The following is a 16,495-nucleotide window of genomic DNA, read 5'->3' on the forward strand; positions in this document are numbered from 1 at the left end:
CAAGCACTGTTCTAAGCACTGGGATAGATACAAGATTGTCAGGTTGTCCCACGGTCTTAATCCTCATTTTACAGATGAGGTAACTGAGGTACAGAGAAGTGAAGTGACTTGCTCAAAGTCACACAGCTGACAATGAGGCAACTGAGGCCCAGAGAAGTGAAGTGACTTACCCAACTCCATGACTTACCCAAGATTACACGGCAGACGAGTGGAGAAGCTGGTATTAGAACACAGGTCATCTGACTCCAAAGCCTGTGCTCTACCCACTAGGCCTCGCTGCTTCTCAAGTTGTCAGTATGGATCCAGGACCCTGCCATGCTTCTGTGGTATTATAGAGCCCAGCCCACATCCCAGATCCTCCTCTAGACAGGGGATCCACACTGTGTCCCTAGTCCTCACTCTCGGCTTCAAGGCTCTCCATCACCTTGCCCCCTCCTACCTCACCTCCCTTCTCTCCTTCTACAGCCCAGCCCACACTCTCCGCTCCTCTGCCACTAATCTCCTCACTGTATCTCGTTCTCGTCTATCCCGCCGTCGATCCGGGCCCACATCCTTCCTCTGGCCTGGAATGCCCTCCCTCCACATATCCGCCAAACTAGCTCTCTCCCTCCCTTCAAAGCCTTACTGAGAGCTCACCTCTTTCAGGAGGCCTTCCCAGACTGAGCCCCCCCTTTTTCCTCTCCAGTGCCTGGAATATAGTATGCACGTAACAAATACCAAAAAAAAAAAATCCGACACAGCCCCCCTCTAAAATGTAAGCTCATTGTGGGCAGTGGTTCAGTTATATTGTTATTTTGTACTCTCCCAAGCACTTAGTACAATGCTTTGTGCACAGTAAGCGCTAGATAAACATGATTGATTTATTGATTCACCCTCATACGGTTCAGAGAATAAGGGGAAGGCCTTGGGTTTTTGTTCTGTCAGGAGACTTGGAGGGAAGGGGAAGAGGCAGGGGATCTTCATTGCTGTGCTGGGGCTTTGGGGTGAGGAGGGGCATTATGTGTAAACTCTCCCCTCTCTTTCTTCTTCTCCTCCAACCTCAGGAATTATCACTTGGGGTGGGAGCAAGATCCTGAGATTATCCATGTGCCTGTTTATTGTTCTATTACATTCTCCCAAGTGCTTAGTACAGTGCTTTGCACACAGTAAGTGCTCAATAAATACAACTGACTGAATGAATGAACAATTGAATAAATCCAATGGACACTCTCAAATGGAAAGAGTCATGAGGCCCCAAATCAGAGGACTGGGATTCTAATCAATCCATCAATCAATGACATTTATTGAGCACTTACTATGTGCAGAACACTTGGGAGAGCCAACAGAATTAGCAGTCACGCTCCATGCCCATAATGAGCTTACAGTCTAGTTCTGTGTGACCCAGGCAATTTTCTTAAACTCTCTAGGTCCCTATTTCCTCATGAAGGAAATTGGAGAGAAAAGCGTCTGTCCTCGATCCCTGAGGAGATATGGTGGGGGGTTCCAGAGGGATCATGCATTATGCAGGACACTTTTTTGGCACGTTATAGTGGGGTTCTCATTTCAACTGAGAAGCAGTATGGTCTAGTGGCTAGGCCATGGGCCTGGGAGTCAGAGGACCTGAATTCTAATCCCAGCTCTGCCACTTGTCTGCTGTGTGACCTTGGGCAAGTTTCTTCACTTTTCTGTGGCTCTGTTGCCTCCTCTGTAAAATGGGGATTAAGACTTTTAGCCCCATGTGGGACATGGACTGAGTCCAAACTGAGTAAACTTGTATCTACTTAAGAGCTTAGTACAGTGGCTGGCACATAGTAAGCATTTAACAAATACTATTAAACATCCGCCCCTCCCCCCCACCGAAACTGACCAATCTCTAACCCCAACTCTGCTGCCAGACTGCTGGGTGACCTTGGACAAGTCATTGGAAAAGACAAGAGTCATTGGACAAGACAAGAGAAGCAGCATGGCTCAGAGGAAAGAGCATGGGCTTGGAAGTCAGTGGTCATGGGTTCAAATTCCGGCTCTGCCAGTTGTCAGCTGTGTGATTTTGGGCAAGTCACTTAACTTCTCTGTACCTCAGTTACCTCATCTGTAAAATGGGGATTGAGTGTGAGCCCCCCGTGGGACAACCTGATCACTTTGTAGCCTCTCCAGCGCTTAGAACAGTGCTTTGCACATAGTAAGCACTTAATAAATGCCATTATTATTATTATTATTATTATTATTTAGCTTCTCTTGGTGCTTCAGTTTCCTCATCTCCAAAATGGGGATCTGTTCTCCATACCTCTTGGAGTGAGAGTCCTGAGCGGGGACAAGGGACTATATTTGGTCCGATTAACTTCAATTTAACCCAGTGTTTGGCAAAGTGCTGGGCTTACAGTAATAAACGCTATCATAGTTATTCCTATTCCACTGTATTTTGAAGGGGAGTCAGGAAGATGTGGGTAGGGAGTCACACTGTCCTAAGAAGGGAAGGAAGCTTGTTCTCCTTGATCAAAGTCCCTCAAGGAGGAATTTTGGTGCCCTTCGCTAGGTGGGAGAAGCAAGGAGATGTAGACAATAACTTTTTTTATGGTATTTGTTAATTGCTTAGTATGTGCCAGGCATTGAACCTAGCCCTGGAGTAAATGCAAGCTAATCAGGTTGGACCCAGTCTATGTACAACAGAGGGCTCATGGTCTTAATCCCCTTATTACAGATGAGATAACTGAGACACAGAGAAGTTCATTATCTTGTCCAAGGTCACCCAGCAGACATGTGGGAGAGCTGGGATTAGAACTCGGGTCCTTCTGTCTTCCAGGTCTGTGCTCTATTCACTAGGCCACGCTGCTTCTCTTCACAGTTTCTTCAAAGGATGCCAACCAGAATGGATGGAAACAATTTTCATTCAGCTGGAAATAAATCACTTGTTGTGGGCGGGATACTTGCCTACCAACTCTGTTATAGTGTCCTCTCCCAAATGCTTATACAGAGCTCTGCCCACAGTAAGCGCTCAATAAATACAACTGATTGATTGATTGATTGACCTTCCCCAGGGACTTCATGCTTCTCGGAGAAGGAATTGGGCGTCCACCACGTCTGGGCTACGAGCAGTTGTCCTGTCCCATCTCTTCCCTCCGTCTACCTGTCAAAAAAGTTTCCCAGTCCCAGGAGTCCAAGAGTGCCCCACCCTATTTGAGGCCCACAGGGAGTTGGGGTTCAGCAAGGGTCCCCCCACACTCACTTTCCTCGTCTGTGTTCTCCGGATCTTCCATTAAGGTGCAGTCGATCAAGGATATCACACCATTCTGAAAAACAGATCCCGGTGAGGAAATGAATCCCTGTTTTGTTTTGGTTTTTCTGGGTGGAGGAGGGCAGAGACATGGAAATATCATCTCCATTGCGGACAAGGCCTAGTTCACATTAGACCACTAGCGACAGCACCCTTTGACCCCCAGTAGTGCAGTCGCCCCCGTGGTCTGTCTGACTTAGGACTCTGTCTCTGGCTTGGCAGAACCATCCTCCATCCTTGTTAATGAGTCAGTCAATCAATCAGTAGTATTTATCAAGGGCGTACTGTATGCAGACCACTGTACTGAGTGCTTGAGCACTGTACTAAGCACTTGAACAGTGTACTAAGTGCCTGAATGCTGCTCTAAGCACTTTGTTAGGGAAGGACTACCCACCATTCCTATCTCTCTCCTCTCAATCGATCAGGTAATCACTGGTATTTATTGAGGGCTTACTATGTAGAGAGCACTGTACTCAATTTTGGAGAGAGTACAACATAAGAGAATGAACAGACATGCCCCCTGCCCACAGCGTGCCCTTCAGGGATTCATCGAAGACTCCAGCCCCATCTGGGGTCAGCCCCATCTGGGGTCAGCCCCATGGCCCACCCATCCCAAGGCTCTCTCTCCCAGACAGGGATATCATGATACTTGAAAGAACCATGGGAAAATTGCCATCCTGGACACCCACTCATGGTTAGGGCCAGACCAACTGACTCCCTAACTCTCTTCTCTACATCCCTCAGTCAGAAAAAACTGAATAATAATGCTCCATCCTTGTTTCATCATGAATAAACTCAGAAGACAGGCTGCGGTCTTGTGTCATCCTTTGAGATTTCCTGAAAAACCACAACTCCGCCGGTGGTCCATTACTGAAAGAGGAAGTAACTGGCTAATGGAAATTGGGTAGCAGCTTCCATAGGCGTTGGGAGTTCTGATAGGTAGAAAATGGATAATCAGATTTTGGAAAATTACTCGCATCCCCATACAACTAATCCGGCAATTTGAGGTTAAATGAACGCACCCAGGAGATTTCCCGAAGCTGTCCACTCTAACCAGCTGGCCCTCTGCCGTATTTACACCCAAAAACGTCGAGAAAGGCAAGGATCCACTTCTCTGGGGTTCCTGCTCAATTAGGGAAGACTTCTCTGACTCCGTGGCTAAGGTCAGGGATGGGATTGGAGAATGTGTCGGGCGGCAAGTCGATGTCAAATTAAACATTCTACCAGCACTGTAAGACTGCAAGTTCGTTGTGGGCAGGGAATGTATCTGATTATTTTGCTATATTGCCTTCTCTCAAGCGCTTAGTAGTGTGCTTTGCACCCAGTAAGCACTCAATAAATGCTATTGACTGACTGACTAACTGATTGACTGAAAGCAGACCTTGTGTCTTGCAGTTTCCATTGAAATTGGCAGGAAAGAAGAGATGTTTCTTAGCTGACCTTGGTTAAAGTTCTTTCTGGTTAAAGAGGGTTCTTAGGGTGCCCTTTCCAGCTGGTAAACTGTTTGAGCAAAAAGAAGCAGCCATGTGCCTGTGGGGGAGTGATGGAGATCTGAGGGAATCTGAGGTCTAAGAAGCAATGTGGATGGAGCCCAAGTCTGGGAGTCAGAAGGACCTGGGTTCTAGTCTCAGCTCCACCATTTGTCTGCTGTGCGACCTTGGGCAAGTCACTTCTTCTTCTCTGTGTTTCAGTTCCCTTATCTGTAAAATGGGGATTAAGACTGTGAGCCCTATGTGGGACAGGGACTATGTCCAACCTGACTAGCGTAAATCTATCCCAGTGCTTGGTACAGTGCCTGGCACAGAGTAAGTGCTTAACAGGTACCATAAAAAAACAAAAAACAAATAAACCAAAAAAGGCCCAGTCAGGCCTGGTCCACCCCAATCTCAGCCAGGGACCAGCCCTACTGTCCCTAGTCCCAATGAACACAGAGTGGCCAGCCCAGACTGTAGGCCCTGGGAGGGTGGCTACTGCCCACCTATGGATGTGCCACACCTGATAGAGTCCCGTTTTCCTCTCGCCTCTTTCTTGGATCACTATACTGAAGAGGACAAGGGACAAGGGGCCAGTTGGATGGTTATCTGCTGCTGGCCTGATATGGGTCTGTGAACTTGAGACCCTAGTTGGCCTGTGTCACTACCCTCTCTTGGAGGGCCCGCTGACTTAAGGGACCTTGGCAGCAGACAAGATGGAAGGGAGTAAGGATGAGGGTGGTAGGAGCGACTGCTTCTCCACCAATCAGAGCAGAAGGTCCAGGCCCAGCGCCTTTCCCTGCCCCATTTCTGGCTCTGCTCTAGATCTCTCAGGAGGCCAGATACCTAGTTTAAGCCACACACCCCCCCACGATAGCTAACTAGACTTAAAAGGAGGCAGTGAGGTCTAAGTGGCAAGGACCCACCTTCTGGGAATTGAGAGATTCAGGGACTAGTCCCAGCCCTGCCACTTGTCTGCTAGGTGACCTTGGGCAAGCACTTAAACTTCTCTCTCGTCTGTTTTCTCAGCCATTTCTCTTGTTTGCTCTTCAGTCAAGTGGGGTCATGAGACCTGCCTTTCTCGACTTCACAGGGATGTTGCGGGGACAGGAATGAGAGAAGTCATGTGAAAGCGTTTCGGGGAATAAAGACTGTTTAAAAAAACCAAGACTTTTTTAATGGTATCTGTTAAACACTTACTTTGTGGCAGCCCCCAAGTGCTGGGGCAGATACAAGTTAATCAGGTTGGACCCAGTCCCTGCCCTACATGGGGCTCCTATTCTAACTCAGAGGGAGGGGGATTTAATCCCCGATTTACAGATGAAGCTGAGGCCAACAGAAGTCCATCAATTTGCCCGAGGTCACACAGAGGACAGGTGGCAGAGCTGGGATTAGAACCCCGGTCCTTTGATTCCCAGGCCTGGGCTCTTTCCACTAGGCCTTGCTACTTTCCATTATTTACTCCACATTTTATTATTAAGAAGAACTGCACTGGGCCAAAAGCTATGGAGATACCAGATTCATGTCAGGGTGATGGTGGAGTAAAGGGGGTTTCCCTTTTGGGTTGGGGTGGACGGGGTAGGGGGGTCTTCTTTGAGTGGATAGGTGTCTTTGCAGCAGGAATTTGTTTCTCAGAGCCATGCGGTCCCTTGAAAAAAAACAATTAATCAATCGATGGTATTTATTGAGCGCTTACTCTGTGCCAAACACTGTACTAAACACTTGGGAGAGTACAATAAAAGCCTCAAGCCTCGGGGCATAAAAGAAATTACTCCTGCCTCCTGCAAACCACTCCCGGAAACAATTCTAAATAATTCCCAACTGCACTTTCAGGGAGCAGAGTGGAGAGGGGGACCCAGAGAGAGAGGAGATTATCTGTTTATTGATAACAACAAGGGTGAACTCACTGTGAGCACAGAATGTGTCTACCAACTCTGTTGTACTGTACTCTCCCATGCATTACAGTGCCCTGCCCCAAACAGGTACTCAATAAATACCACTGATAATGATGAACGAGAATCCAAAGCCCTTCAAGGCCCTTCCTGGGTGTGGATTCAGCTGTTGAGTGGACCAATGCGTGGCCACCAATCAACATGCCCAGACCCGGCAGGCCCCGAAACAATGACTCTGAGAGGTCTACTCTGCTGTGCAGTAGAACCCTCCTCCCTCCCACTCCCCTTGGCTTCCGGTGATTGGGTCTCTCCTTCCTGTTCCCACCTCCTTGCTGTCGCCCTAGTTCTGTCCACCATCCTGCCAGGCCCCCACCCTCTGGGGGTTGGTGTCCACACTGCAAGGTTCCAATGGCATCCATCCCCGACTCCCATAGACACAGTGGACACCCCTCACTCCCTTGACCCAAAACAACCACTCTCTGAGGAGAGCAGAGCCAGCCTGGGGCAAAGGAAGTGACCAGAGGCTGAGACCAGGAGTAATACTATCAGCAACAACGAGACACTTGCTTCTGTCTCCCCATTCCCCAGGATCTCCTGGGGATGATGCTCTTCTCTCCTCCCTGCCTTGTCCCCCTACATTCTCCTCACAGTATCTCCTGGGGATGGCTCCCTCCTCTCCTCCCTGCCCCCTCCCCCTGACCATCCTTCTCTACAGTGTCTCCTGGGAATGACCCCCTCCTCTCCTCCTTGTCCACATTCTCCCCAGCAGGGTCTCCTGGGAACAGCCCCCTCCTTTCGTGCCCACCCCACTACATTCTCCCCAGTAGTGTCTCCTGGAGACAGCCCTCTCCTCTCCGCATCACCACAGCACATTTTCCTCAACAGTGTCTCTTGGGGACAGCCCTCTCCTCTCCTCCCTGCTCCCCTGAACATTCTCCTCAGCAGGGTCTCCTGCGGATGACACCTTCATCTCTTCCCTGTCCCCCCGACATTCTTCTCACAGTATCTCCTGGGGACATCCCCCTCCTCTCCTCACCGCCCCCTCCACATTCCCCCGAGAAGAGCCTCCCGGGGACAACACCAGACAACACCTGTCTTCCGTTCCCTCCAACATTCTCCTCACAGTATCTCCTGGGGATGGCCCCTTTCTCCCCTCCCTGCCTCCCCATGTTCTCCCAGCAGCATCTCCTGGGGACAGTCCTCTCCTCTTCTCTGCATCCCCTGTCCGGCCTCACCTTTGTTAAATGCAGCTTGCCCCCAGATCCTCGGGTACAGATGATTAAGTGCTTGGAGAAGAGGAAGCACTGACGTTCCCCCTCTTTCTTCAGGGACAGAGAGCCCAGGCGGCCCCTGGTGATCTTCCCTTTCTCCGACATGGGTACCTGGATGAGGGAACCTGTCAGAGCCAGAGAGGAAGAACAGTCCAACTGTGGGTGTCCTCTCCAAGCCTGGGGCTAGTCAGTTCTTAGAACCGCCAGGCCTGGGAGAGGCCAGAGCAGCAGGAAATGGTCACCTCAGCCATGAAAGAGCAGACCTTAATCGGAACACATGATGCTAGCCTGCAGGAGTTACCTTTTTCCTCAGTAATATTGTGTCCAATAGTAGGATCTTAGAAAAACAATGTGGCTTATTGGATAGAGCATGGGCTTGGGAAACAGAAGGATTTGGGTTCTGATCCCAGTTCTGCCACATGTCTGTTGTATGACCTTGAACATGTCACTTCACTTCCCTGGGCCTCAGTTACCTCATCTGTAAAATGGGGATTAAAACTGTGAGCCCCATGTGGGACAGAGACCGTGGCCAACCTGATTAACTTGTACCTACTGCAGTGCTTAGAACAGTGCTTGGCACAAAGTAAGCGCTTAACAAGTACCATAATGATCATTATTATTAGTATGTCAAGAAATTAAATACCAATAATGAAAACCTCTGTCTTGTGATTTGACACAATTTCATCTCTGGCACTAAAGCTGAATGCTGTTGATATCTCTTCACAGGTTCCACTCAGGAAAATTGCCTAGAAGAACATCTTTATTAATGGGTTCTGCTTTTAAGAACTTTTTAAAGTCAGATATTCCTTATATTCCTTAGACCAGTCTTAGAGCATATACTGTACAACATACTCCTCTCCCTCTAGAACGTAAGCCCGTTATGGGGCGGGAATGTGTCTGTTAATTCTGTTGTATTGCCCTCTCCCATAAGCTTAGTACAGTGCTCCGCACATAGTAGGTGCTCAATAAATGCCATTGATTGATTGATTGATGATGATGACAATGTCATTAGGCCACCATCAAGTGCTTAGTACAGTTCTTTGCACACAGTAAGAGCTCAATAAATATGATTGAATAGATTTTGCAGAATGCCACTATGAGTAGGCTGGAATCTACATGTTTTTCTGGGTCGGCCCCTCCAGGCTGTCTGCCAGATTTTGTGTTCCCCTCCCAGTTCTGGGGGGCACTCAGACCCTGTGTCCAACCATGGAACACAGCACTAAAAATGGAAATCATGGACAGAAAATCCTCCTGGATCCAATCTGAACCAGACAGGGGCCAGACCAGCCGAATACGGGATGGCCTATTGCAAAACCAGACAATTGGTCAGTAGGAAGTCATGGAATCTCCCTGCATCAGGAGATTCCTGTGGTCAGTCCCATGGCCCTTCCAGCTTGGGACTCTGTCTCCAACGTCCTCAACAGAGGATGAAGGATGGGAATTAGGGGATGGGTGAGAAGGGATGGAGAATAGGTGTTGAAGGATGGGGGGGTGGGAAATGGGTTTTTAAAATTCTATTTAAGAGCTTACTATGTGGCAGACACTGTAATAAATACTGGAGTGGATACAAAATAATCAGGATGGACACAATACTTGTCCTACATAGGACTCACAGTATAAATCTCCAGTAGCAGCATGGCCTAGTGGATAGAGCTCAATTCTGGGAATCAAGAGGACCTGGGTTCTAGTCCCTGCTCTGCTACTTGACTGCTGTTTGACCTTGGGCAAATTACTTCACTTCTCTGGGCCTCAGTGATCTCATCTATAAAATGGGGATTGAGACTGTGAGCTCAATGTAGGACAGGGACTGTGTCCAACCTGATTACCTTGTATCTACCCCAGTGCTTAGAACAGTGTCTGGCACATAGTAAGTGCTTAACAAATACCATAAAAAATATCATTTTACTGATGAGGGAACTGAGTCCCAGAGAAGTGAAGTGACTTGCCCAGGGTCACACAGCAGACAAGTGACAGAGCTGGGACTAGAACCCAGGTTCTTCTTACTCCCAGGCCCATCCTCTTTCCACTGGGCCATGCTGCTCTCACGAGACGGGATGGGAGTTCAGGGATGGGACTGGGGATGAGGATGGAAAAATAGGGGATGAGGGTGGGGGTTAGAGGGTGGGGAGTGAGGGGTGGGGGATGGGGTTGGAGGAAGGGGATAGGGATGGGGCGAGGAGAAGGACGGGGAACTGGATGCCCATTTTCCAACCCCTCCTTCAAGCCTCTCTGGTTGAGTTTCCCATTTTGAAGGACGAGGTCCGAGGACACGTGGCCCCAGCCCTGTTCGCAGGGGATGAGTTCCTTCCCTAGCGGTAAAGACAAAGGTGAGAAAGGGGCTGCCCGAGCCGGATGAATTCGCGGGACGTGGGGGTAAACCAAGCTGGAGGCCCAATCCTTTGCACCCAAGGGGACCTAGGGCTGTCTCCCAGGAGTCTTCCCATCCCATGGGAGGACAGAGCTGTACCTTGTCGAACAAATGTCTGGCTGGTGTCCAGGAGGATCTCGCAGCCTTCGATGATCATCCGTTCAATGGCCAGGTTTTTCCGGATGTTTTCCGTCTCGCTCACCTCGTCGTGCATTATCCTTGGGGAAACATGGGAGGCTTCGTGAGGGGGTGGGGGCGGGGGAATCCCCTCACTGGGGAGTGCAGGCCAGTGGTTGCAGGGAGGGGTGGAGGGAATGGGGTACAAAGAGGTTCCCGACGGATTCTCAATCAGGATCGGGGGCTGAGGGGGAAGGCAGTTGATGACATAATTGCTCCTCTTCTTCTAAAACTTTTCAGGTTAGGCTGTTGTTCCCCAAGAGTGGATGAAAGAGAGCTGTCCCGTGTGCTTGGTTGTCCTGGTCACCATGGATCATGCTGGGGAGGGACAGATAGTTTGACACCTCCAACTGTCCCCTCTCCATCCCTGAATTTCCTTCTGGACCCCCCACCACCACCGCCCCCACGCTTTTTAATGGTTTCAATAAAGTGCTCATTATGTGCGTGGCCCTGTACTAATTGCTGGGGTAGATACAAACTAATCAGGTTGGACATAGTCCATGTTCCATTTAGGGCTCATGGTCTTAATAATAATAACATTGTAAGCTCATTGTGGGCAGTGAATGTGTCTGTTTATTCTTATATTGTACTCTCTTAAGTGCTTTGTACAATGCTGAGTAAGTGCTCAATAAATATGATTGAATGAATGAATGAATGAATGAATGAATGAAAGCACTTACTATGTGCCAAGCACTGCACTAAGTGCTGGGGTAGATACAAGTCTTCACATGGGGCTCACAGTCTATGTAGAGGGAGAAGGATTGAATTCACATTTTACAGGTGAGGGAACTGAGGCCCAGAGGAGTGAAGTGATTTGCCCGAGGTCACACAGCAGACAAGTGGCGGAGTCGGGATTAGAACCCAGGTCTTTTGACTCCTAGGCCAGTGCTCTTTCCACTAGGCCACGCAGACCTGGAGTGAATGGGGTTGGGAGCCCAGCCCCAACAGCTGGGAGGGGGAAAAATAGTCTTTCCCCCACAGCTGGAAACTTGGATAAAGGGGGGACACTGGCCCCATCGCCCCACAACTGAGTCTGAGGATTTGGTGCAGTGTCTGCTGCAGAGAGAAGGAGAGAGTGGGCCGGGAATCCTGAGTCTGAAGGCTTCCCGGTGGGCCAGATTTCTGCCCCAAAACTAGGGCCAGAAATGTGTCTTTTATATTGTTTTATCATATTCTCCCAAGTGCTTAGTACAGTGCTCTACACACAGTAACCGCTCAATAAATACCATTGACTGACAGAGTGACAGAAGAGGGCCCACCTCTCTGAGGACCCTGGGAGGGGAGACAGGGCCAGGGCTGGGGATTCAGGGACCCCTCTAGGTTGTAAGCTTGCTGTGGGATGCAAACAGTTCTGCTAATTCTATTGTATTGTTCTCACCCAAGCGCTTCATACAGTGTCTTGCACACAGTAAGCGGTCAATCAATACAATTAATTGATTATTTCTATTAATGCCTGTCTCACCCTCTAGACTATAAGCTCTCTGTGTGCAGGGACTGTGTCTGTTACATTGCTCTATTGTACTTTCCAAGTGCTTAGTACAGTGCCCTGCACACAGTAAGCTCTCCATTTATATGATCATTTATATTAATTTCTGCCCTGCCCGAATGTGCCTGTTATATTGTACTCTCCAAGCGCTTAGTATAGTCCTCTGCACACAGTAAGTGCTCAGTAAATACCACTGATTGATTGAGTGATTGATGGAAGCTACCTCACCGCCCCCGCCCACCAGCCCTTCGCAGTGGACAGCCGCAGTTCCCCCACCTGGCGGCGCCCTTTACCCACGATTTTACGCTATCAGCGCAGCGCTCAAATTTCAGAATTATTCCGGAGATGGAGGCACCATCGCACACGGGTTTCTTTGCACGAATTGCGGAGAAAAAAAAACCCAAAACGAAAAAAAAACCCACCTCAGCTTTCCGGGAAACTTCCCAGGGCTGAGGCCTCATGCTTAAGAGGGACAACGGTAAGACTGGAGAGGATGGCCTAGCTACGAGACAGGAGTCCAGGGTCCTAACCCTGAGTCTGCCATCTGCCTGCTGTGTGACCTTGGGTGAGTCACCTAATATCTCTGAGCCTCAGTTTCCTTATCTGTAAAATGGGGATTAAATATCTGTTCTTCCTCCCCCTTAGGTTTTGAAGTCCATGCGAGGTAGGGACTGTGTCCCATCTGACTATCTCATATAGGCCCCAGCACTTAGTACAGTGCTTAGCACATAATAATCACTAAACTATCTCCCCCTCTAAACTGTAAAGTCGTTGTGGGCAGAGAACATGTCTGCTAATTCTGTTGTACTGCCTTTCTCAAGCACTTAATACAGTGCTCTGCACATAGTAAGGGCTCAATAAATAAAATTGATTGATCCAAGTAACAAGTATGATTGAATGAATGAATGAAGTGCCACAGTTCATTCATTCATTCATTCATAGCGTTTACTATGTGCAGAGCACTGAACTAAGCACTTGGGAAAGGACAATACAACAATAAACAGTGACATTCCCTGCCCACAGCGAGCTCAGAGTCTCATTATTATTAAAGCAGCATGGCCAAGTTGAAGACCAGTGGCCTGGCAGAGGATCTGGGTTCTAATTCCAACCCTGCCACTTGCATGCTTCTCTGGACCCCAGTTCTCTCTTCTACAAAATGGGGATTCAATGCCTGTTGCCTGTTCTCCCTCCTACTTAGAATGTGTGCCCCATGAAGGACCTGATTATCTTGTAGCTTCCTCAATGCTTGGCACATACTAAACACTTAACAAAAACTACAATTATTAGAGCACAAGCTTGGGAGTCAGAAGGACCTGGGTTCTATTTCCAGCTCCACCACTTGTCTGCTGTGTGACCTTGGAAGAGTCACTTAACTTGTCCTTTGCTCAGTTACCTCATCCATAAAATAGGGATTAAGACTGTGAGCACCATGTGGGGCACGGACTGTGCCCAACCTGACCATCTTTTATCTACCCCAATCAATCAATCAGTGGTTTCTAGTATTAATATAATAATAATAATGGTATTTATTGTGTGCTTACTATGTGCCAGGTGTTGTACTAAGGGCTGGGACAGAAACAAGCAAATCGGATTGCACACAGTCCCTGACCCACGTGGAGTTCAGTCTCAATCCCCATTTTACAGATGAGGTAACTGAGGCCTAGAGAAGTGAACTGACTTGCCCAAAGTCACACAACAGACAAGTGGTGGAGCCGGGATTAGAACCCATGATCTTCGGACTCCCAGGCCTATGATCTATCCACTAGGCCATGCTATGTGCAGAGCCATGTACTAAGTGCTTGGGAGAGTACAGTGCAGCTGCACTTAGAATGGTGCCTATAGTAAGTGCATAACAAATACCTCAAAAAGGGGGCAGGGGAGTATTCTGATATGTGCCTGAGCTGGCCGTTTTTCCTAAATCTTGACCCCCAGTGGCTGTCAGCTGCACTGAATTGGAAAGTTCATGGTCTCTGTCTTAGTGTCAGTCAAAAACGAATTTCTATTTGTTGGGGGAAGGAATAGGTTAAGGTTGAGTTTTAAAAAAAATATGACGGTAAGCGCTCAGTATGTGCCAAGCACTGTTCTAAACCCTGGGGTAGATACAAGGTTATCAGGCTGGATGCAGTTCCTGTCCCATGTGGGCCTCACAGCCTTAATTCCCATTTCACAGATGAGGTAACTGAGGCTCAGAGAAGTGAAATGACTTGCCCAAGTTCTCACAGCAGACAAGGGGCAGAGCCAGGATTAGAAGCCAGGTCCTTCTGGCTCCTAGGCCGATGCTCTATCCACTAAGCCATGCTGCTGCTTCTTGGGGGAGGGCCCCATTTCTAGGGGAACCAGTGCCCCAAGATAACAACAGGCTTTTGTGCAAGGCTTGAGACACTACAGAAACGGACTTTCTGGCACCAATTGGAGATGGACTAGACACCCCCGGGGGGATTTGGGTGGAGCTCATTGTGGGCAGGGAATGTGTCTGTTTATTGTTATATTGTAACAGAAATGATAATGATTATAGTTTATGTTAAGCACTTACTATGTGTCAAGTACAGTTTTAAACGTTGGGGTAGATACAAGTTAAACAGGTTGGACACAGTCTGAGCCCCATTTGACAGATGAGGTAACTGAGGCACAGAGAAGTGAAATGACTTGCCCAAGGTCACACGGCACTCCATGTGGTGGAGTCAGAATTAGAATTCAAGTCCTTCTGTCTCCCAGGCCCACTAAGTGAGGAAGCAGTGTGGCTTAGTGGAAAGAGTATGGGCTTGGGAGTCAGAGGTCATGGGTTCTAATTCCAGCTCCGCCACTAGTCTGCCATGTGAGCTTGAGCAAGCCACCTAAATTTTCTGTGCCTCAGTTAACTCATCTGTAAAAAGGAGATTAAGACTGTGTGCCCCCTGTGGGACAACCTGATTACCTTGTATCTGCCCCAGTGCTTTAAACAGTGTTTGGCACATAGTAAGTACTTAACAAATACCATAATTATTATTATTATCCACTAAGCCACAGTGGTTCTCTGTACTCTCCCAAGCACTTTGTATGGTGCTCTGTACACTCTGAGTGCTCAATAAATATGATTGAATGACTGAATGAGTTGATCATTCAAGCCCATCTGTGCCCTCACCATAGCAACCAGATTTCCACAGGGGTGAGGATGATGCTTTTTCATGGCAAGATACTCGTTCAAATGGTTACGCCAAGCTTCTGTAACATGCCAGTGCATGCTAATCCTGCACTTTGGGTGGTGTGGGTGGAGAAGCAAGTGACCAATATTGCTGTACTTCTGGGCAGCGCTCATGTGAGCCACAGAGGAGAAAATTTGAGATAGCTCATCTCTGGGAGTCCGGTTAAATGTGAGCACAAGTGTGAGTAGCTTATCCGGGAGTCTGGGGGCTGGGGCACTTGGTCTGTTTTTTTCTGTTGTCGTTATTGTTGTTGTTTTTAAATGGTATTTGTTAAGTGCTTAGTATGTGCCAGGCACTATACTAAGCACTGGTGCAGATACAAGCTAATCATGTTGGACACAGTCCACGTCACATTAAGACTCACTGTCTTAATCCCCACTTAACAGTTGAGGGAACTGAGGCCCAGAGAAGTGGCTTGCCAGAGGTCTCACAGCAGATGAGTGGTGGAGTTGGGATTAGAACCCAAGTCCTTCTTACTCCCAGGCTCAGTCTCTGTCCATTAGGTTGTGCTGCTTCTCGGTTGATCATTATGTCAGAGAGAGGGGCGTCCTTCTCGGGGACAAGGGCCCGGCGACCCAGACGATAAACTCAGCTCCGTTCCCATATCTGGTATTGCTTGCTACCGGAAGTTCTTGTGGATATGGAAAATGAGTCGCGATGCAGTCCTAGCTAACGCTATTCCTACACTCTTTCCCAATCTGGCTTCCATCCCCTTCACTCCACAGAAACCGCCTTCTTAAATGTCACCAATGATCTCCTTCTTCCCGTATCCAACAGCCTCTATTCCATCCTAATCCTCCTCAACCTCTCAGCTGCCTTTGAAACTGCTGACCACCCCCTTTTCCTGGAAACACTATCCAACCTTGGCTTCATTGACACTCTCCTTTCCTGCTTCTCCTCCTATCTCTCTGGCCTCTCATTTTCAGTCTCTTTTGTGGGCTCCTCCTCTGCCTCCCACTCCCTAATTGTGGGGTCCCTCAAGGTTCAGTTCTGGGTCCCCTTCTGTTCTCCCTCTACACCCACTTCCTTAGAAAACTCATTTGCTCACATGGCTGCATTACCACCTCTATGAAGATGATTCCCAAATCTCCATCTCCAGCCCTGATCTCTCTCCGTCCACAGTCCCACATTTCCTCCTGCATTCAAGACATTTCTACTTGGATGTCCTCCCTTCACCTCAAATGTAACATGTCTAAAACAGAACCTCTTTCTTATCTTCCCATCTAAACCCTGTCCTCCCCATCACTGTGGTCGGCACCACCATCCTTCCCATCCTGCAAGCTGATAACCTTGGCATTCTCCTTGACTCTTCTCTCTTATTCAATCCAAATATTCAATCTATCATTAAATCCAGTTGGTTCAACCTTAACAGTGTCTCTAAAACCCACCCTTTCCTC

The 16,495-nt window shown here is 48.5% G+C and overlaps 1 protein-coding gene across 3 annotated transcripts in view; it reads right to left on the reverse strand.

The window, feature by feature from the left end:
- Positions 1-16,495, reverse strand: part of RASGRF1 (Ras protein specific guanine nucleotide releasing factor 1) — a 136,142-nt gene that overhangs the window by 59,493 nt on the left and 60,154 nt on the right. For all 3 annotated transcript variants that reach the window (XM_038767536.1, XM_038767537.1, XM_038767535.1), the window contains exons 9-11: positions 10,353-10,471; positions 7,850-8,010; positions 3,203-3,266 (exon numbers count right to left, since the gene is read on the reverse strand). In XM_038767536.1, the coding sequence (XP_038623464.1) occupies positions 3,203-3,266; positions 7,850-8,010; positions 10,353-10,471 (344 nt within the window). The remainder of the gene's footprint in view (positions 1-3,202; positions 3,267-7,849; positions 8,011-10,352; positions 10,472-16,495) is intronic.

Source organism: Tachyglossus aculeatus, chromosome 26 (genome assembly GCF_015852505.1).
Source record: "Tachyglossus aculeatus isolate mTacAcu1 chromosome 26, mTacAcu1.pri, whole genome shotgun sequence".
Taxonomy (NCBI): Eukaryota; Metazoa; Chordata; class Mammalia; order Monotremata; family Tachyglossidae; genus Tachyglossus; species Tachyglossus aculeatus.